The sequence below is a fragment of the Patagioenas fasciata genome, chromosome 2 (assembly GCF_037038585.1).
Source record: "Patagioenas fasciata isolate bPatFas1 chromosome 2, bPatFas1.hap1, whole genome shotgun sequence".
Lineage (NCBI taxonomy): Eukaryota > Metazoa > Chordata > Aves > Columbiformes > Columbidae > Patagioenas > Patagioenas fasciata.
In genome coordinates this window covers 27534173-27557236 of record NC_092521.1, presented here as the reverse complement: position 1 = coordinate 27557236, position 23064 = coordinate 27534173, and the positions used below count along the sequence as shown (strand labels likewise).

At 39.6% G+C, this 23064-nt stretch overlaps 1 protein-coding gene across 2 annotated transcripts; it reads left to right on the top strand.

Annotated features, from left to right (window-relative positions):
* Nucleotides 1-801: 801 nt before the first annotated feature.
* On the top strand, nt 802-12654 carry OTUD6B (OTU deubiquitinase 6B). Of its 2 annotated transcripts, none has more exons than XM_065832124.2 (7): nt 802-974; nt 3919-4073; nt 5973-6068; nt 7463-7775; nt 9344-9405; nt 9863-9969; nt 10504-12654. In XM_065832124.2, the coding sequence occupies exons 1-7, from the start codon at nt 884-886 to the stop codon at nt 10586-10588; spliced, it is 909 nt and encodes a 302-aa protein (XP_065688196.1). In that variant the 5' UTR covers nt 802-883; the 3' UTR covers nt 10589-12654. The 2 variants fall into 2 exon arrangements, with proteins under 2 accessions (XP_065688196.1, XP_065688197.1); XM_065832125.2 differs by lacking the exon at nt 802-974 and adding an exon at nt 1112-3227.
* Nucleotides 12655-23064: the final 10410 nt, after the last annotated feature.

The following is a 23064-nucleotide window of genomic DNA, read 5'->3' as shown; positions in this document are numbered from 1 at the left end:
GGAGACATGTCCATGTTAGTCCTTTACCAGGCAGGAGCTACCAACAAGCAGCTCCGCCATTATTTCCCTCAGGTGGACACAAATGAGGAGCGGGGTCGCTTTTCCCGTAAAAACGGCCTTTTCCATCCACCGCTGTTCTTGCACTCTCACAACCCGAGGGCAATGTTTATAAATACATAAAGGGTGAGTGTCGTGAGTAGGGAGCCAGGCTCTTCTCGGTGACAACCAATGACAGGACAAGGGGCAGTGGGTGCAAGCTGCAACACACGAGATTTCACTTACATATGAGAAGAAACTTATTCACAGTGAGGGTGACAGAGTCTGGAACAGGCTGCCCAGGGGGGTTGTGGAGTCTCCTTCCCTGGAGACATTCAAAACCCGCCTGGACACGTTCCTGTGTAACCTCATCTAGGTGTTCCTGCTCCGGCGGAGGGATTGGACTAGATGATCTTTCGAGGTCTCTTCCAATCCCTAACATTCTGTGATTCTGTGATTCTGTGTAAATAAACGTTTCCCTTTCCCAGCGCACAGCCGGGAACACCCGGGCTCAGCAGCGGGGGCAGCCCTCGCCCTTCCCGCCGGCGGGGCGGCGACAGCACCGCTCCTGGGGCACAGCGAGCAGCACACGGAGCAGCCCCAACGGGAGGGGGAGCCGCAGAGGGCGCAGGAGAGGGGAGAACCGGAGGAAGGGCGGAAGGACCGCGCTTGGCCCCTCGCTCCCTCCGGCCTGAGGCGGCTGCCGAGCGACTGCCGCCGGTGGGCGGGGCCAGGTGGGGGGGGCTGCCGGAAGCGCGGCGAGCTCCCGCCTCGTGCCGGGGTCGGGGGTCACGCGCACCGCCGCCGCCGCCGCGGCGTGAAGGCGACCGCCGGTGTCCGGCTGCCCATGGAGGGCTCCGGGGACGAGGAGCCGGGGGCCGAGGGGCCGCTGCAGCGGGTAGTGAAGCGGCATCGCAAGGAGAAGCGGGAGCTCCAGGGTGAGGGGCGACCGGAGCCGGGGAAGGACGGGCGGGGGAGAAGGCTCCCTCAGGCGCCCGCGGCGGGGCGGGCTCGGCGTCCGCTCTCAGCCTTCCCCGGGCGGACGCAGCGCGGAGCGGAGCTGGAGGCCCCGGAGGGGCGGGAGGGCCGCTGGCCGGCGCGTTTGCCGCCGCACGGCTTCGGAAAGGGCGGGAACGACCCTTGCGCCGCCGTCCCGGAGCGGAGGGGAGAGGAGAAGAGATCGGTGGGGGAAATGCTGCTCTTGATGTCCAAGCCGCGCTTTGCGCTGGGTGTGGTTCTCGTCATGCAGGAGGTTTGCTGAATGAGCCTTGCGGTAATCTTGGGAGCCTGACAGTGTGTGGGAGTCGTAACGTAGTGCCAGACCGTTAGCGTTATTTTCACGTTTTAGCTACTTTGCTTTTAAGTTACAAGAAGTGTGTTTTTGTAAGGCATTTTAGATTGGAAAGCCTGCATATAGGTCCTTGCTGCCTAGACAGCTGTCTTCGTTCAAAGTGCAGCTGATCTGAAACTTCCACTTTCTGTCCAGCCTCAATAAAGTATCTACAGTAGAAGACCTGTGTGATCTTACAGTGCTGCATAAGAACTGTTCATGGCCATGTTTTACATACCCTATTGCAGTTGACTGATTAAGCAGTTAACTGGATTCTGTTGAGTTTTATAGTTCATTGTAATCTTTTTGTTAAGCCTTTCCCATGGTTGGTATATTAATACAGCCTTTTTCTTGTTTGGCTTTTTTGGTATATAATGAAATAGACCTGTAGAATCATAGAATGGTTTGGATTGGTAAGGATCTTAAAGATCATCTAGTCCCAATCCCCCTGCCATGGGCAGAGACACCTTCCTACTAGACCAGGTTGTTCAAAGCACCATCCCAAGTGGCCTTGAACACTTCCAGGAATGGGATAGCCACAGCTTTTCTGGGTGACCTGTTCTGGTGCCTCCCCCCACTTGGAGTGAAAAATTCCTTCCTTATATCTAATCTAAATCTACCCTCTTTCTTTTTAAAGTAATTATGCCTGGCCCTGTCACTGGATGCCCTTGTAAAATGTCTCACTCCAGTTTTTTTGTAGGTCCACGTTAGGTACTGGAAGGCTGCTCTAAGGTTTCCCCACAGTCTTCTCTTCTACAGGCTGAATAACCTGGACTCTCTCAGCCTGTCTTCACAGGAGAGGTGCTCCAGCCCTCTGACCATCTTCAAGGCCTTCTGGACTCACTCCAACAGGTCCATGTCCTTGTGTTGGGAGTTCAATGTGCAGCCTTTTATCAGTTAGAGAATTAAAGGAGAGGAGAGGCACTGTTGGGCTGCATATTGTCATTAAATCTACAGGAATTTACTGTTTTGAGATGCATTTTCCTCAGATTGAAAAGAGGGGGCGGAATCAAGCATTGTGGTTAGGTGGCCGGAGCACATGGTACATTGATTGGGAGAGTCTGAGGAACAGAAGGTTTTTCTACCTCGAGAGGTGATAAGGGGGTACCTAATTGCAGTCCTACACTACCTAAAGATGGGAGTTAGTACAAAAGACAGAGCCTCAGTCTTCTCAGGTAGGAAAGGCTGGTGACCTATAGGCACGCATTTTCCCACTTGAAAAATACATTCCTAATTAATGCAACAATTAATTGTTTGACAGATAGCAAAACAGTTTGTCAGAATTAACGTAAGGTGCATCCAGCATCTCCTCCAATTGATAATCCTTGTCTCCACCATTGCCTATATACTTTCCTTGTGTATCTATGTGTGCCTCTTAAGCGTTTGACTTCCTTCTCCCCCATTATGTAATTTTTATGAACAGACAGCTTTTCTGTCTGTCAAACTCAGCTGATTCATCTATGAGGCTGAATCTTAACATAAATCTTTCAGTGTGAGGATTCTTGCTGCCTCTTCTTGAAAGTTTCATTATCATGCCCATCGTTTTCTGCTTAATTGTGTCAGTCAAGGGTGAAGGATGGGAAAATGTACAGGTAAAGAATAATGAACAGGGTGTTTAGTAATTGGTACTGTCACTCCAAAACAGCAAATACAGAAGTTACAAGAGCTCTCAGGGTGTTCATGTAAGAACACAGGCTGTGGGTTCTGTGTTTGTTCAGCCTGGAAAAGAAGAAAATACTATGTGAGATCTGATTGTAGTTTCCGCTGCATGGCAAATGGAGCCAGACTCTTCAAAGTGAAGTGTGGAGAATGGACTAAAGGCAATGGCTGAAAGTGGTGACAAGAAAAGTCCTCTTGGGAGGTAAAGGGAAAATATTTTTCTAACAAGAATTGTTAAACCTTGGAAAAAACTGCCCAGAAAGGCTGCAGAATGTCCATCCCTGGAGACTGCATAGTCATCTGAGTTAATGTAACTTCTTGTAGATTTTAATTCAGCCCTGCTCTGAGCAGGAGGTTGAGCTAGATGACCTCTGGACAACCTTTCTAACCAACCTATTGTGTTACTTGAGAAATGGAGCCTTGACTTACAGCCTAAAAAAACTTGTGGAGTTAAAGCAAGTTGAGAAGTTTTTTTCTTCTTGAACATCCATTTTGCTTTTAGAAACTTTATTTTAAGGACAGGTGAACTCTGTGTTTAATCACACAAGAAGCAGATTAAATTTACACACCTTTCTTGTGACAGAATTTGACATCTCAATGCTCAGATAATCTTTTTGAAGGCAATAGGCTGAGGTTTGCTGTGTTGAAGAAGTTCTAAGTATAATAGTAACCTAGCACAATTTTTTGTCTTATTCAGATATAACATTTGCATGTTTTAAGTAAAATATAGATGATTTAAAATGTGATGATCGTAACAGGCAGCATCACAGCTGAAGTGTGAAAACATACTAGTATGTTGATATTTGTAAATTTTTTTCTGTGTGGCTTTTCTGCAATGACTGTGGAGTATCTCTATTTAGAGGTAATGTTTTATTACACTATTTCTCTAACAGCAAAAATTCAAGGCATGAAAAATGCAGTTCCCAAGAATGATAAAAAGAGACGAAAACAGCTGGCTGATGAAGTTGCCAAACTAGAGGCAGAACTTGAACAGAAGCACAAGGAAGAATTAAAGCAGCTGAAAGAAGCTTCACCTGAGCAGAATAAGGTAGGTGCTTTAACTTTATCTGAAGTTTTACAGGTGCAATTTGTGTTAGGGCTTCTTTAACTTTTAAAAATTATAATGGACTAACAGTTTAAAGTATTTCTCCTTTTTCTCACAGTATTGGCAACTGTTTTCATCTTTGGAAAGGTTCAGCTATTACGGTGGCTGGGCATTGCTAGAAAGGGGCATCTAACTGTGGGTTTTTTTTGTTGTTAGCAGTATTTGGGTTTTCTCTTAAGCTGCATTAGTAGCTCCCATATCTTAAAGTAGTGTGTTGTTTTTTTTGTTTTTAAGTTCCTGTTATATTGTCATTCTAATTGTCTTATGTATACTACTATATCGTTAACCTTCAGTATGCATTTAACTGATCCCGTGTGTTTTGTCTTACAGTTTTGTCAACTGTATAACTGACCTTTTTGTAAAAAGACACTTTCTGTTTTGCCATGTTGGCAACGTAGCTACATACACAAATGCTTCCAGTGTGCTATTTGATGGCAAACCACTTAATTTTTAACAGAGACTAGTCATTGGTTGAATTTAGCTGCAGGAAATATGACCACCCGAGTAAACTATATACTATTAAATACTTGTGTGACACACAAAAATTCACCTATGTTTTAACACTTAATTAGTAAGTAGAGTGTTGGAAAATCTTGTCGTAGTGCATTTGCAGTCCATAAACTTAATTCTGTATTTCCAGTACTGAAAATAAGTCTGTGTCACATGCGTGAATTTAGGGATTGTTTGTGCAAGTGGGCCTGTTCATAGACTTTATCCTACCTAAATAGGAATAGAGCTTATGGCTAATTTGGTGCAATACGGTTATCTGTGAGTGATACTAATGCTCCATGCTCATACATCTCCTTAAGCGTTTCCCCAACAGTGTGTGTCTTTTGGCTGCTTAAGTCTTGTAAAGAAACAAAAACCTGTCTGCTTGACATTGTCTGGACTAGGTGTTTTCCAATTAGTGACCTAACACAGCATTAAGCAGAATGTACTTTTGTTTCAAAACAAGTGTGAAAACATTTCTGAGTGAGTTTTAGGGAAATAGATTTGATAGGGAAACATCTGCTGAGAATCCTTGACAAAAAAACCTGTTTTGATGGTGAGACTTATGACTCTATAAAAATCTGCCATACTAATTTTAAAACAGATGCTTAGGCGGATGATTAATGCATGGACATTAAACATAATGCTTCTGTTTACCTGTACTTTAGATTAGTTTTAAGAGTTTGTTTCATTTTGCTAAATAAGCTGTCAAAACTTTATGATAGAGGATCTTTAAGCTAAAATCTTTGCCCTAGGCATAGGTTTACCTGAAAGGATTTTGTTTTGAAATGTGCGATTGCTTTTATTTCTCAACTATGTTATTTGGATTGATGTTTCCAAGGATGACATCTAGTTTTTACCGTTAGGGGATTAGTTTTGTCATCCTCCTTGAGAAGCATCAGCTCCCTGTGTTTTCCAGCTGCTGGCTATGCTTTGATATGGAAGGTGGAGCCTTCTCCTGTTTTAGTTGTTATGGAACTTGGTAATGGCTGTTTGCGTACTTCAGTTAACTGGTTTCGTGGAGAAAACTTTCCCTTTCAGCCAGTAAGCAGTGTTCACACTTCAGTGTGGAAGCTTATAAGAGAACATATAGACTAAATTTGAGATGTACAATTCATAACTGTGTCTTTGTTAAGACTACAGGAAAAGTAATAAAATTCATTACTGATTTGGGATGTGAAATGCTTTTCGCTCTGATGGGTTCTGTGTTGTACATAGATCTGTGGGGTTAAACTTAAGTGACTCCACGGCATATTTATTAGGAACAGAACTTCGAACTGTTTCAGGAGGTGGCACATCTCGGTTATAATTTATACTAATAAGAACATTTAACATTTGCTTTTTTTTTTGTAGACAGATTCTATAGCTGATGGGGTTGCAAATTTAGAGCTTGATGGAGCAGAGCAACAGATTCAGCAGCCTCGAATATCAAAAGCACAGAAGAGACGGGTATGATTTAACATTTAAAATTTTACAAATATTTGATTAGAGTTTTATTCACTTAACTGTAATAACCAAAGTTGAACACTTTTGCAGGAGACATTTCCTGGCTAAATCAGTATTGATGCTGTACCTACTGGGTGCTTTGAAATCTATAAAGCTGCTACCTAGAGATATGTAAGCGTTTTATAAATAGTTGTACTTTTCTACCCTCAGCCATGAGCTGGGAATCAGAACAGGTCAGGAGATGGGAGCTAGAAAAAACAAATTATGTAAAGCAAACTATTTTAAAAAAATTTCACTGAAAACATTAATAGAGACATGAAGTAATTGAATTTAAATAATGAAAGATACTATGTAGAAAAGTATGCAGGCAGTAGTAGAATGTTACAAATTTAACAGAACATTAATAGTGAAATTCTTGTAAGTTTTTGAGTTGTTTAGAAACACTAGGGTTGAATCTTGCTACGCTTCAGATGTTAAATTGCGATGGATTGACAATCTCATTGTACCTGCATGAATGTTGGTTTGGGGCCGGAGGAGCACCGCTTTGCTGCAGAGTCCCTTCCCTGTGAAGTGATCACTGCTGGAGAGCTGCATTGTAACAAACCTGACAAGTGGAGGTTCTTAATTCATCACACTATGTCTAGCAAAACTTGAAATGCTGTAGTTTAATTTTACTATATTGTGGTAATCTAAACCACTCTGGTCTTGATTTGTGCTGAATTTTAAGTGTGAAAGTGAAAAGATCATTCTGTTCTGCTTCCTTTTATTTGTTCATTTACTTTGACTCTTATTGTCTTGTTAAGTGTAAACTTAAGAGACCTTTTATAAGTCATTTTTATGTTATATATTATTACATCCCCTCTAGTATTCTCCTTATCTAGTCTTCTCCATCTTTTACGTTAGGAGCAGTCTTTGATGTATGGTACCTAGCCTGAGGGAGTTTCAATTTCATGACGTGAGCTCCGTTATGCAATCATATCCATAAGTGGTAGATCTCACACTTATGAGAGAGTGATATTTTCTCTTGTTGAATTAGAATTCCCATACTTGAGTTGTTTGCCAGTGTGGTGAAATAGTTGAACCTGAAGAAATTACTATTAATAGCCTTTGTATGGGTGTTGTAAAGTGTTATTTTGCATGTTGACATAATTAAGAGTTCTCCTGTCACATAGTTTCAGATGTGGTGTCAGAGGCAGTTTGGATACAGTCATTTGCTATTTGCTAAGGTTTGAGTTTAGGAGGTCTTTAAGATTTGGTTGTAGTGAGAGAACATTTTGCAGATATGAAGGTACTGAGAAAACATTTGAAGAGTTAGAAGCAAGCACTAAGCCAAGAACTGTACAGGCATCTTCTAAATTTTGACATTTGATAGAATTTTAATATGTTTTTAATCTAAGGAAAAAAAAGCTGCCTTGGAGAAAGAAAGAGAAGAAAGGATAGCTGAAGCTGAGATAGAAAATTTAACAGGTGCAAGACATCTTGAAAGTCAGAAACTTGCCTCCCTGTTGGCAGCAAGGCACTTGGAGATCAAACAGATCCCTTCAGATGGCCATTGCATGTACAGAGCGATTGAAGATCAGCTCAGGGATTGCCAAAATTCCTGGACTGTTGCAACTCTGAGGAACCAAACAGCAAAGTATATGCAAAGTCACTTTGACGACTTCCTGCCATTTCTTACAAATCCTAATACTGGAGACATGTATAGCAGAGGTAAGGCTCGTGGTGTAAGAGATTTTAAAAACTGTGTCGACTATTTCTGGTAATTCTCAATCTCAGTTACAGCTGAATTGGGACTAACCCATTACACTGTTCCTGAACTCTGTCATCTTCTTGGTTCAGCTGTGTTCTATGGAACACAAAATAATGATTCACTGTGAAACTTTGTGCACTTGAATCTTTGCAAATTTTCTTTTAAATTCTTTTTTTTTTTTTTTTTAAGTTATCTAGTAAACATTATTCCTATTAAAAACATCAGAACATGCTGGTTGATGTTCTGGGGTGTGATTTGTGTTATAAATGGCTTGTCCACTAGATTAGGGATGATTTGTCAACTGTTGTATTGGTGTTTTCAATTTACATAGGAAAGCTGTTGAAAATAAATGTGAAATTCAAGCAAATCTCTTTTATAATAGGTTGCATAGATTCTTTTTTTTTTATTAGACCCTTTATTTTCACTGTTTACACTGGGCCTATTGGAGCACTTTCTTATAAACAGACTAAACTAAAAAGATGTAAAGGCATTTAGTGTGGACCAATAGTGTAGGCTGAGTAAATGCAGTTAAATGGAATTTATGTACTACTTATATGAGCAATACATGGTTTATTTGTTTCTTACTGTATGCCTGGAACACCATGCAAATGACTTTGTATGTTTTTTCTAACTTACTGCAACATTCGTTTAATAGTTATTGCTGTGGATTTCATTTGGTGACTGGGGGCTGTTGTGAAGTAGGAGGCATCTTTCCCATGTTGACAGAGATAATTGTCACAGGATAACTGTGCCCCAAGAGAAGACCGAATGATGTTCTGCACAGCAGCAGCAGGGAGTCCTGTTTTTCTTACATCTCTTAAGTCTGTTATAAGGGGGATGTATGAAAAGCAATTCTGAGCAATCTTCAGCGATTTGTTCTTTATCAGAATCTATTCTTAGGATTCAGAAGCCTGAAGGGTTGTGATTTATAAATCTGAAAGCTTGGTTTCTGTTGAGCATGATCTGCAAAAGGTTTATTTAGCTATTAACAAAGGAACTAATGGGAATAAATACTTCAGAGGTTAAAAACAAGGCAGCTAATTTGGAAATTTAAAAAAAGCCAACCAACCAAAAAAATCGACAGTTGAACTAGATACAGCTACAAGATTTTGAAAATGTACCTGACACCTAGCTAACATAACAGCCAAGCATACTACTTGTTATCACATTCTTTTCTAGAGGCTCAAAACAACACCCTCTGAATTTTAAGAGAAATAAAACTGTGCAATTTCATGCTTGTTATTAACAGTTCCCTGAATAAAATGTTTTAATATAAACCTATTCTTAGTTTTATTTTTATTCCCGTACTTGTTATTTATTCCTGTCTTCAGTTTTAATTTTTCTTTCTAAAGCGGTTATGGGTATTTCTGGCCTCTGATATTTTTCTTTTCCTTCAGTGAACATACATATTTTTCTGTATGATGTGTTTGGACTTCTCAGGTTCTAGTTCTTCATGGTACAATGAGTGTTTTATGTCAGTTGCTTGTTCTCAGAGAAGTACTAAAAGCTGTCTCCTCTTTCCCCACAGAGGAATTTGAAAAATACTGTGATGATATAGCAAATACAGCTGCATGGGGTGGTCAGCTGGAAGTAAGTATCATATTGACTGATGGTACCAGTTGGGGAAGACTTTCTAAAGAGAAAGCATTTTATTATTCAGATGGTAGCAAAGCTGACTATAGCGGAGCAATGTTTGACTTTTGTAATGTAAACCAGAACCTGAGCTTGAGAAAATACATATTTTAGTTTTTCTTGCTTCCTACCATTTATTGTTTCATGTAAGAATATTTACCAGATTATTGAGGCTAGCCCAATGTTACCTGAATTTATAATCAAAACAATGACTAAAGACAACCTGTTTTCAATTAAAGTTTAAAAAGTTTAAAATAACTTTGTTTATTTTAATAAAGTTTATTTTCTAATAATATTTGGAATGTTATGCCTGAACTCATGTCTGCTAAAACTAAATGCCATGTCTTCCTCTCTTCTCCCTAAATTGACTTTAATCCTATTATTGATTTATTTATTTATTTTTAATGTCTTAAAGCTAAGGGCTTTGTCACACATTTTGCAAACGCCTATTGAAGTAGTGCAAATGGATTCCCCTCCCATTATTGTTGGCGAAGAATATTCGAGCAAACCAATAATACTTGTGTAAGTATGTAATTTTATCTGTTCTTAAAATTAGTGCACTTATTTCTATAGCAGAGGGCTCAGCTTTGATTCTCGTCAGCTCTTTTATTTTCTGTTATGTATCTGATGTTGAAACACTGCTGAAATAATGATCTTGCAGCTCAGAAATTGTTTGATATTGACCCAATTTAAAAATATTGTAATTAGAGTTCTTAAAATGCTGACAGTCTCTGAAATGTGATTCAGTCTCCGCTTTATAGAACGTTACAAGGTCATTTTACCTGTTAGACAATTACAAAATAATACCGAAATTGATATAAGATGCAGCATGAGACTTTTTTTTTTTCTTCCAAGTTTATATCAATCTGTGCCTGGAAGTCACCAGAATTTAAAAACTGTCAATATTAATACTATTTTGTCTAATGACCCTATATATTTTCTGTGCTAAAACTTGAATTTATTTATGCTGTCTTCCAATGCTGTTAATATTTGGCATGAGGTATACTTTTAGTTAAACTGAACACTAATTCTGTAACCTTTTTTCTTTTTTTTAAGGTATATGAGACATGCCTATGGATTAGGAGAACATTACAACTCTGTAAAACTTCTGACAGACACTGCTACCGAAAATGGCAGCTAGCATACAATAGCAATAAATCCACATGGATAGCAGTTGTATCATCATGTGTTGGGCGCCAGACAATTCCCAGACAGACCGGAAAGTAAAACTAAATGGAATGGATTAAAAATGAAAAAGACATACAAGGTTTGACTATAAATCAGAAATATCTCTTGGTTTAAAACAAAACCAAAACCACAAAGCAGTATTTTGAACTTGTTGGTATTAATCATGTTTAGAAGATCCTCTCTAAAGTGGTGGTTGTAGATCAGATACTTTTTTTTAATAGCGCTTCAGCCCATGCTGCAGTTACAATACCAAGTAATAAATGTCCTGGTTAATCTGTGTTTCTGCTGAAGAATTAAGGTTACCAGAATGTTCCTGTTACATTATTTCTGGCAGATTTTAATGATCGTGGAAGAGCTAAGGCATTGATTGTATTTAGATTTATGCAATATCCTCTACAGTGTTTCTTAATTTCAGGATCCAGCTTTAATGCTGTAGTTGGAATACCCTGTTTTATTTGGGCAGGGAAGAACTGGAGGCAAATCCAGTAGTGGAATATCTTGCTTGGCTGAAGGAACCACACAATCTTTTTGTTTTAAATATTTTCATCTAAGATTTTTACCAAAGTTTGAGGACTTCACTTATTTTTTCAGTCAATAGTAGGAACCAATGCCTAATGCTGTTCCTAGTGCTGAATCTATACATCATAACATTGACGCATGTTAACTGTGCGGTTCATCCTTCATAGTCTTTCATCTGTGCATTTCAATAATACAGTCTTATAAACAAAAAACTCCTTAGTATTCTCATTTCAGGTAGTGAAACTCATCTGAACTTAGAATTTATGGATCCGCTGACCTGAGCACTCTGTGATCTGAACTGTGATGTTTTATAGTGCTTAAAACAGCTAGCTGCACACAGGTGTAGAAATAATCACCTTGGGTTTTGACCGTAACTTTGAAGGTGATCTGCAGAAGAATTAAGTTGATTTTCATTGTTACTAATGATGCACAGAGATGTGAAAGGTGTTTTTAATATAGCTTGACTTTTTTGCATTAGAGAAATAGATTTTTGTCTTTGTCACTCTAAACGTGACTTCAAAATGAGGAGCATACTGAAACCAAAGTTTTAATGCAATTGTTTTTAACAGTACAAGTGTGATGTGGGGGTGTTTTTTTTTTGTTTTGTTTTTGATTTTGGATTTGTTTTGGTTTGGTTTGGTTTTTTTCAGTCCTAGTCAGTAACATAATTGTCTGCACTTCAGGGCTGATGAGTTGTTTTGGAGAAAAGCAATTTTGCCCTGAGTTGAGGATTATGAGCTAACAGCGCACATCTTGTAGTCCTTCAGTAAAGCTAGCCGGCAGATTGACATACCTGGGATTTATAAACTAGAAAGAAAAATCTGCTTTTACTTAAGGAGAAGATAAGTGTTCACTTTGCAGATCAGATTATGTCTGATTTAAAGCACTTTGAGAGAGGGAGGAGAGAAAAGTCAGACAATTAACAGCAGGGGGTTTTGGACAAGCAGAACTTGAATTATGACTTCTTTAGACTGGTACCTGCCAGGAAAACGAAATATTAACCAGATCAGGCATTTTTACATCCTTATTTATCTGATACAGTATAGTAAATATAGCTGTGTCTATAGGAACTGCTTTATTGTAGAATTTGGTTTACTACCTTGATTGTGTAACATGATGTTTTTAATTTCAACCCCAAAATTGGATACAGTAGTATGGAAAAATGTCTCTACTTAAAATACCACTATGAATTTCACTAAAAATAGTAATCAGAAATACTCCTGTGTTGCTTAGACTTGGTGTGATATGAAATGCACATGCTGGTTTTTATAGATGCCCTGTGAGAAAAGTTCTTTGTTTTCTTGGGTTTTCATTCTTGTTTGATTAACTGACAGAGAAAAGATGCCAGAATCCCAGAATGCCTGTACCAACAGTTTGTCCTGTTGAAGATGTTTACAATATGTATAAAGCGAAATAATGTTTTAATAAAGTGAGTGAAAGATCCTTGCTCATGCTGTATGGGACTTGCCAAAAAGTAATAAACAGATTTATTTGTGGCAAGTCTTCTTGTGGTCACTTTCAGTTTTGTTCACTTCTTAATTCCTAGTGTTAGTAGATTTACTGATTTAATTTTTATGGCTTTAGGATCCCACTGTAGCATGAAGTCTCCAAGGAGTGCCTCTTCCTATTCAAGCAGACAAAGCTTTACTCTTTACAAAATGTTGTTTCTAAATGAAAAATAGCACTACTTATTTTGAGTTTATATGAATTCCAGTAGCTTTTTCTATGCTTGTATCTGCGATTTGCTGACATCACTTTCTTCAGCCACCCTGTCCTTTAAGGGCTGTTAGGTAGGGTGTTTTTGGAAGATTAGGTGAGATGTAATTTCTGATAGGGAATTAATTGAATTTCAATAGTGAATTAACAGCTGGGAGTGTGTGTCCTGGCCACCATAGTTACAAGCGGTGGGGCAGCCCCATGGCGAGTCAGGGTTGGGAGGGCCCAGCTACCCTGCGCAGCTGCACATGGTGTTTGCCCTTCATCCTGGGCCCCTTTGCTTAGTCCACACCTGGTCCCTGCTCTCCCGAGCATCCAGCCCTGGGAAGGGGGACAGAGGTGGGTGGCAGCAGGGAGGGAGTGAAGAAGTGTCATAAATTATTTAAATGTTCCATTACATTAAGGATTTTTTTTTTTTTAAGTAATAAATACTATAAAATACAATGAAGCAGCAATGTTCCTTATGTGCATTTGTAAAATTCTCATAACCAGTTCAAGAAGGACAGGGAACTGCTTGAGAGTCCAGCACAGAGCCATGAAGATGATTAAGGGAGTGGAGCATCTCCCTTATGAAGAAAGGCTGAGAGAGCTGGATCTCTTTAACTTGGAGAAGAGGAGTCTGAGGGGTGACCTTATGAATATTTACAAATATATAAAAGGTGAGTGTCACGTGGATGGAGCCAGGCTCTTCTCGGTGATAACCAGTGGTAGGACAAGGGGTAATCGGTTCAAACTGGAACATAATAGGTTCCACTTAAATTTGAGAAGAAACTACTTCTCAGTAGGGGTATCAGAGCACTGGAACAGGCTGCCCGGGGAATTTGTGGAGTCTCCTTCTCTGGAGACATTCAAAACCTGCCTGGACGCGTTCCTGTGTAACCTCATCTGGGTGCTCCTGCTCTGTCAGGGGGATTGAACTAGATGATCTTTTTGAGGTCCCTTTCAATCCCTAACATTTTGTGATTCTGTGAAGATATTATGTACTAAAACACTGTGAAGAGGAGGATTTGTTTCATAACCACTTGTCTGAAGCAAAATTTTTACTAGAGGCACTTCTCTTCTGTCCATGCTCTGAATCCCAACCCTCCCCATCTGCTTAACAGGCAGATCAACAGGAGCTGTGACAGACCCTAGTGAAAAAAACAAGGCTGAAATTTTGAGTCTTTGCAGAGCACATCCCCCTGCTCCTTCTCTGTCTCCAGGAGCAAGAGGTGCTGGCAATAGCGAGACTGGGCAGATCAGATGCTCTGGAATGGTGCCTCCCCCTCCTCCACAGTGTAATGCTCAAGCTTAATATTGTTATGAATTGCAAAAGTGAGAACTATTGTAGGTAAATGCGCTGGTGGCAGATGGGGTAGGGTTGCTACCTCTGGTGGCTGGTACTGGGGCTGTGGGTTTTGTGCAGTTCTTCACCTTCTTTCTTCACCAGTGCTGGTCACCTTGCAGCTCTTGAATTCAATGATGTGACTGTTGAGTAAGGAGACAGAGAGGCAGCATCTCTTTCATAGGTGATACAGGTGGTTTCAGTGCAGAAAAATCGTGGTGTATGTTCTCGGAAGTCCTGATCAGACATGCTGCATGGGTGTGCTGGGTCAGTGCCATGTTCAGTGCCATGTTCAGCAGTGCAACAGCCTTCATGGCAAAGGAGTGAATGCTGAATGACCCAGAAGTACCTCGAAGGCTGTGATGAGAGCGGATATCTGAATGTCCCATCTGCTTCTGGGTAGACAAGACAACACTTTGGGACATCATCTTTCATAGGCCATGGAATTGTGTCAAGTAAAACTTATTTTCAGTCCTCAAGACACTACCTGCCCTCCTCCATCTTTCAATTGATCTCCCGGGATGTATTCAGAAATGACAAGCAGCCCGTCTTGATTCATTAATCTATGTAAGTAGTTGAGCAGATTTAAAAATAGGATCTGAAGGCACAGAAGGCATTTTCTGTGCTTTCGTTGTCTCCAATGAGAACACTAACCCACCAATTCCTTTGTTTTGAGAGACTAATAAAAGCAGCAGGTGGGTTATGACTAATCACTAGAGTCATATATACATACTTTTGAATACAACTAAAATCCTTAGCAATTGCCTCTGTGTGTTATAAACAGGTATATCATAAATATAACTGCTCACACACACAAGTTTGGCAAAATTAAAAATAAACTGATGTAGTCTCTATGTTCAAGATTCAATAAATACATCAAGGTGTCAATTGAAAAGCTTTATCCTCTTCAAAAACTAGAAAAATTTGAGTGTATGAGCTTAAATAGTAAGAAGGTAAAAAATATTTCTGGGGAGCTACATTTTCTAGAAAGGCTCCCTGATCCTCCTCAGTCCTGCAAATATTTTGTCATATCTGAAGTGATTAGATACACAAAGAGTCTGAAAATGTTGTGTTTGTCCAGGAACAAACTTAACACCTCCCAGAGGTAATCCTGGTCTATTTTTTTAAAGATTTTTAAAATTTTCTTTTTCCTTTTGAAGACTAATGCTCTCTTATGAAAATATTTTAGTAAGATATCTTTTTAAAAAAAAGTTATTACGTAGGCCATGAAGATGCACTTTAATAATTGCACTCTGGAATGTATTTGAATACTCTTTTAAGGAAGCTAAGGACGTGGAAACTTAAATAGTTCTTCCTACATATGTATCCTATAAAACTCAAAATATGAATAAAACCTCAGCAGTATAAATAGGTAATAGTTCATTGTTAAATCCTAATAAGGCTCCGTTGAGCTGGGAAAGAGCAAGGAACAAAAGATGGCATATCTAATGATGAACAATTTAGTGTTGGAACACTAAAATCCAAAAGCAAAATAGGGAACATTGTTGCTAACTGGGGATACCTGAATAAAATGCACTAAAATATCCAGGCTAAGAACAGTGAGTCGAGAGAGAATACAAGTGTGAGGGCTGGAATAGCTATAGCAGCAGCCAAGCAGAGAGATGGCAAACTAAGCTAATAGCCTGTTTTCCAGAGACAAAACACAGCTGGGTTGTGTGTGACTCCCTGGGGTCTGTTGTGATGCTAAAATATGTTTCTGAAAGGGGAAAGAAAGGAAGGCAGGTATTTGCTACTTTTTCTAGCTCAGAATTTACTTAGCAATATGAAAAATATCCATATATGCATCTTTGTCTTATTTCTGTGTGTCTTTACACCTCATGTGCTTTTGAAGTATTATGCTGTATAACAAACAGCCTCAAATGTCTGGGGTTTGGTGAGCTCCTGGGAAGAGAGAGACACTTTGTAGTTTCACTGGCAGCCTTCGTTGCACCTTCATCACTCATTGGTAGAACTGCAGATTGCATCAATGGATTTTAAAAGCTTTTTTAACTCTCTGATACATTTATCAGTATTTGACACTGTGTTTTATGCTACTGGTTTAGTTACAGTATTTGCTGTCTACTTGATCTGCTGCTTGAGTAGGTCATCCATCTACTTCTGAACATTTTACCACAATTTTTGCAGGCAACTGCAGACTGGAAGTCAACATGGGGATCTCTGAGAAACCTTACATGGGACAAGAAGCTAGAGAACATAATGAAAGAATACTTTAAATCCAACTTAAACTGTGTAAAAAAAAATGATGAAATTATTCTTAAGGAAAATTACTGCGCTGATATTCCAAACCTTTATATTTTAGTTTTTATGTTTTAGTTATGACAATCACGTAAACATTTCACTTATTTGTTTGTTTCTAGTAGAGAAGAAACTGGATTTCACATTTCTGATAGTTCACTCAGGTTTTGCAGATTCTGTTATTTCTAAAAGAACAGTAGCTTTCCCCCACATAACAAGTGATATTCCCCTCTAGTGCAAGGACACACTACAAAAATTAGGATAAAGGTATTTTTCTAGTTTTATCATTCTGGGTTTCTAATATACTTTGTGAAATATCCTTGATGCTGTGTGTAGTAGTAGAGCTGTTCAGTTTATTTAATTTTTAAAAGTGCCTTTAATGATTGGGCTCTTGAGGGAGGATAGGAAGCATACAGATTGCTTTCCTGAATTAGATAAAAATTGAACTGAGATATCTGGGCACTATGTGGGCATATTCAAAAAACCTGTGGGTTTAAAATCTGTATATGAATATGCCTTCTGTGTTGTAGGGTATGTGCTGATTTGACCCTCATGATAGCCCATTTGAAAAAAAACTACTTAGCTACAGAGTTTCTGAACTGGAGCTGAAAGTCTATGGAGTGTTGCAGATCTAAGACATCACTGGACATAAAAAGAAATGTGGAACAGCTTGTGTCACTGGAGCAATGCACTGGTTGGATAGAGGCTCTTTAAGAAGGACAGGCTGGGAGGGTGAGGAGGAGAGGTTTAGCTTGGCTGTGGTACAGGTGACAGAGCTGTCACCTGTGGGTCACACTTGATGGGTCAGGATCAAAGGGGTGGGCTATGTGGGGCACACTGTGGTGGGTGCCTGCCCCACCAACCGACATATTTTTACTGATTTTGATCATAGTTGAGTTTTTGCATAGTTTGAGTTCCATGGCCAACTCCAGAGACTTAATCTAAAAGTAAGACAAATCAGGCTAAATTTGAAAACTGTTTCTTAGTTAGCACATTTGATTATGTAGTCTCCATTAAAACCTATGTATTGAACTTAGCATCTTTTCCATGTAAGGTTTGTTTATGTATTTTAAGGACACACGAGGTAGACTATTTGTACAACATGTTTACTGGAGAGCTAGAAATTGTCAAACTCAGCCCATTTAAGACCCAAAAGACAATCAGAATATCTGAGGTTAACATGCATCACCGTGATATGTATCATATCACAAAGCAAAGATGTTTAATGCTTTATTTGCCTCTGTCTTCAACACTGGAGATGGGCTCTGGGACCTTCACAGCCCTGGGTTGGAGAACCACGGCTGTCAGAATGATAAAATCCCAATCAACCCTGAACTTGTGTGGGATTTGCTAATCCAGCTAGATCCCAATAAACTGATGTGGCCTGATGGGATTTATTGAAGGGTACTGTCTGATGTCATAGCAAGACCACTTTCTGTGATTTTTCAATGCTCTTGAGAATCTGGAGAGGTCCCAGTTGATTCGAAGCTGGTAAATGTTGTCCCAATCTTCAAGAAGAGCAACAGGGATGACCCTGATAACAACAGGCCTGTCAACCTCACTTCTGTGCCTGGCAAAATTATGGAGAAGATTATTCTGGGAGTTATTGAAAAACACCTGAATGACAATGCTGTCATTGGTCCCAGCCAGCTCGAGTTCATGAGGGGAAAGTCCTGCTTAACAAACTTAACTTTTTTCTATGACAAGGTTCCCCACCTAGCTGACCAAGGGAAGCCTGTTGATGTGATCTTTTTGGATTTCAGTAAAGCTTTTGAGACTGTCTCCCACAGTATCCTCCTGGACAAGATGTCCAGCACATAGCTGAGTAAACACACAGTGCAGTGGGTGAGCAAACGGCTGACGGGCCAGGCTCAAAGGGTTCTAGTAAAAGGGCGAATGTTGGACTGGCGACCAGGCACTAGTGGGTTCTACAGGGATCTATCTTAGGGCCAGCGCTCTTCAATGTCTTCATTGGACACAGAACTTGAGGTAATACTAAATAAGTTCGCCAATGACACAAAACTGGGGGGAGCTGTCGACACTCTTGAGGGCAGAGAGGCCCTGCAGAGGGATCTGGACAAATTGGAGAACTGAACAATCACCAACCTCATGAAGTCCAACAAGGGCAAGTGCCGGATTTTGCACCTGGAACACAGCAACACTGGCTGTACATACAGACTGTGGAAAGAGATGCTAGAAAGCAGTTCTGCGGAGAGGGATCTGGAGGTTCTGGTTGACGGCAAGTTGCACATGAGCCAACAGTGTGTCCTGGCAGCCAAGAGGGCAACCATGTCCTGGGTGCATCCAGCACAACAATGCCAGCCGGGCAGGGAGGTGATTGTCCCGCTCTGCTCTGCACTGGTGCAGCCTCACCTGGAGCACTGGGTGCAGTTTTGGCTTCCACAGGATAAAAAAGATATAAAGGTACTGGAGAGTGTCCAGAAGAGGGCTATGAAGTTGGTGAAGGGTTTAGAGGAGAAGCCGTATGAGGAGTGGCTAAAGTCACTTTGTTCAGCCTGGAGGAGACTGAGAGGAGACCTCATCATGGTCTACAGCTTCCTCACAAGGGGAGGAGCGGGGGCAGGCGCTGAACTCTTCAGTGACCAATGACTGAACCCGAGAAAATGGCAGGAAGATGTGCCAGGGGAGGTTCAGGTTGGACTTTAGGAAAAGGTTCTTCACCCAGAGGGTGGTGGAGCACTGGAGGTGTCACGGCCCCAAGCCTGACAGTGTTCAAGAAGAGACTGGATGACGCCCTCAGACGCATGGTGTGAACTGTGGGGTTGTCACATGCAGGGACAGGAGTTGGACTTGATGTTCCTTGTGGGTCCCTTCCAACTCAGGGCATTCTATGGTTCCTATGAAACTATGATTCTGTATGTCACTCATCTGCTCAGGGGTATATTAAAAAAATATATGTATTCCACATATTTTGTACTTCTTTTTTTTTTTTTTTTCCAGTTTATTTTCTAAAATAAAACAGTAGTTAATAAAATTTCTGGAGTCAGTGCTGAACATACTGCTAGCACACAAAGCACATGACATTCTGTTTGTTCAATTAATGGCTTCAAAGGTAGTTTAACCAAGTGTTTGAAGTACAGTATATTGTACACCAAGATTAGATATATGTATTAAATATACTTTACTTTTTATCTCTTAAGTATAATAACCTGTTTTTAAAATAGCACAAGGTGGTGTAATGTGGGGTTGGAATGTGAGTCTGCAAGTTGGGCAAAAAATCTTGACAAGGTTATCAGTGGCCTTAAAAACATGCATTATTATAAAACTGACCAGGTACCTTCCAACAGTTGGTTTGCAAAATGTCAAAATTTGATCACACTTTTCTAAAATTCAGTGCAAAACAGATGAGTAAATACAAAGCATCTTTTTCTTAAAATATTTTAGTTTTGAAGTTATCTCTGATGGTCTTCATGACTGACATCCAGCTCAAAGTGGCATTAACTTCAGATCAGATTATTTCGTCTTTCACTTTACGTGTATTGTCCTTCTTTATCTGAAAAACAGGAGAAAAGGCTACAGAGAACTCTGTAGATGTGGACAAGAGAGAAATGCTTGTTGTGTCTGTTTACTTCCAGCTGCAGTTCCCTTGTTCCTGTGACCTGACTGATCAAAGGGGCCACACTTCTCAAAAGTCCTTTAGCTGAGGATTTCCTCAAGTTGAGCTGGGTTTTGCAGCTTCTTCAGATTCAGCCTCCTAGGTCATAGCGACAGAGATGTTTGTTTGGGGTATTTTGCCAGCTGACAGATGAGAACAGTGTTAAAAGTGTTGCTGGTTATTCAGCCTATTTACAGTTCTGGTGTGTTGTATTCAATATGATTAACTTACTTTATGTTTATTCCATTAGATAAGTCTTCCATTCTTATCCTTAGCTATGCATTTCTCATATGAGCTATCATACTTAGAGCTTTTCAGACAGATTGTCTTATTGGAAAATAGTTCAGTATTGCTGTGCTCAACTGCAGTCTCTTTCTGCTGAGGCTGGGAACTGTTGGAGTTGTCACTGAAGAACTTCACCTGTTTGTCCTGAGTTCTTGCTGGAGAGTCCTGGAGCTCTCACCTGTATACCACAGAAGTTCTGAACACAGCCCATGCAAAGAGATCTTCTTAACATATTTGGGCAGATGGTGAGCCAGACACGTTTTGTTTTCCACTTGAAGTTCAGTTTGTTATTTTTTGTTTGTGTTTCCAATGATCTTTTTATGACTGCACCTTCCTCCAATTTAGCAGCAACCACACATCTCATTAAAGCATTTTTTTACTTCTTGCACCTCATTGAATGAATGTTGTATAAGACTGGCCTGGACAGCAGTAATGGGCTGTGTCACACAGCATTAGCTGTCTCACTCAGCAGATGCCTTGTCCTTTTGTAATTCACCCTGAGTCCATCTATGCCACGGAACACCAGTCCCAACAAGTATGGAGCGTTTCTGGTGGACTGTGTTACATGGCGTCAAATACTTTGTTGATTAGACATAAACTACCCCAATTATTACACAGAAGTAAATAATTTCATAAAGACTTTCACCTCTTTCAAAAGTACTTTTCCATCTCAGAGTAGGTAATGTTTTCTCTGCATGTGCAGTTCTTACTGCCCCTGCTGTGACTGCCAGTAAGAGTCCCAAGCATGTGATGATTTCTTTCAAAATCTGGAATCCATCCATGAGTATCTGGACTCAGGCCAGGGAGCTAATGTCAAATGGTTTGCAGTAACAACTCTCAATTATTACTCACAGAATACATAATGAAAAGAGTGACTTGGAAATGGAAGGTCCTAAATTCCGTTGCCATCTCTCTCAGCCATCCAGTCGTCAAGCCACACTTTTCATTTATATTTGCTTTCTGTAGTGCTGATAATCCTAGCTTTTCCCTAGATCCTCTTAAAGTTATAGAGTTTTGGGAGTAAACGATTCGTGTGTTGGATAATGAACTTTCAACCCTATATTAAATGATGTAATGCAGTTAAAAATTGCTCTTGAAAGGGACTGCAGTGGATATGCCTCATTCCAAATGTGTGTGACTTAAAGGATCCCATTATGAAAAAATAAATGCAGCTTCATAGCCATAATTACTTTAGCTGACGTGTTTAGCTGAGCGGCAATAAAACGTACATCATCTTAATATGTATTGTTAATCTTGACGATGATTTATACCATGCAAGCTAAAATTACCTCACCAGGTTAGATAGAATGAAGTCAGTGAAAAGCAGCTAAGCTTGATAATTAAGCAAAACAAAGTGGCAAGTAGGTTTTTTACTGCTTAATATATGTTACTGTGATTTTTTAAGTACTAAAAGACAACATGAAATTCCTTTCTTTTAGCTATTATTTGTCCTCATCCTGCAGATGTGTTCAAAAAACACAGATATTTCAGATATTTCATAACAGTAAATATACAAGGTTTTATTTCATTTGTAAAGCTGCATTGGAATGTACTAAGATTTTAGGTTAAGAAATACTTCCAGCCTTGAAATTATTCTGATAGCTCATGGAAGCAAAGCAGCAAACAAGAGAACTTCACTGTTTGTCAGGAGGATTTTTTAATACGTTTCTATCTGTACTGCTTGGAAGATGACATTTTTGTTTAGGCGTATTTCTTGCTACCTTTTCTCATCTGAGGAAAGTCAGTGTGATGGTGACAGGAACTATGGATCTTTGTAACAACAGAAAAATAAAATTGTGTGTTCATCTATCTTTTCTATTTGAAAATTATTATTTAGATAAAACGTACAGCACTTGTACTTATATATTTTCAGTCACTTTAACATAAAATGAGATAATTATATTTCATTAGCCAACAATAGCTTTCTTTACAATTTGGCTTTCAAGATATTTTTTGTAGCATCATTGTGCAAGATGGGCTTGTCAGTTAGTTAATTTTTTTAAAGCATTCCATAATGGAAATCAGATGAGCAATTTAATTTAAAAAACAGCAGCAGCAATTCAAATCTAAAATTTGGAGAAAAAATAAATCTACATGCTTTTAAATTTTTTGTCATTGTTGTTTGACTTTCTGTAGCAACTTGGAGCAATATCTTAGTCCAAGATTCCGAACAGAACACTGATTTTTAGTCATGGCTATGCATTCACTTAAGGGCACTAGCACATAAGTTTGGTATGCCAGTGAATACAGGAAAAGACAAATGTCTTCAAAATAAAGGCCTGATTTGATAATCTATTTGAAATTACTCTTGATTTTTGTTTATGACTGAGTTGTAAAGGATGTGCTCTTATGCAAGCCCAATTTTTATGAGGTGTTGTGAATTAGTGGTTGCTCTTTCTATGCTGTTAGTTGAACACAGGTGCACCTTTGTGTTATACAGGCCACTGATTTGCTACAGTAGATGAGGTCATAGAGGTTAAATGTTTTGCCTGTAATACTATAAATCCTACAACAGAAAAGAGGATTGTGTTACATGTGGATGTGGGATGAGAAATTGAGTGGAACTGTAAATCTCCAGGAAGCATTTGGATGTGCAATACCGAGAAACAGCAAATCCTGGACACGTACTGTTCAGCATGAATGTACATTTCTATGGAAGTAAATGACTTTTAAAGTGGCCAAAGTGGACTTAAGCTCTTTTATTCTTCTAGTT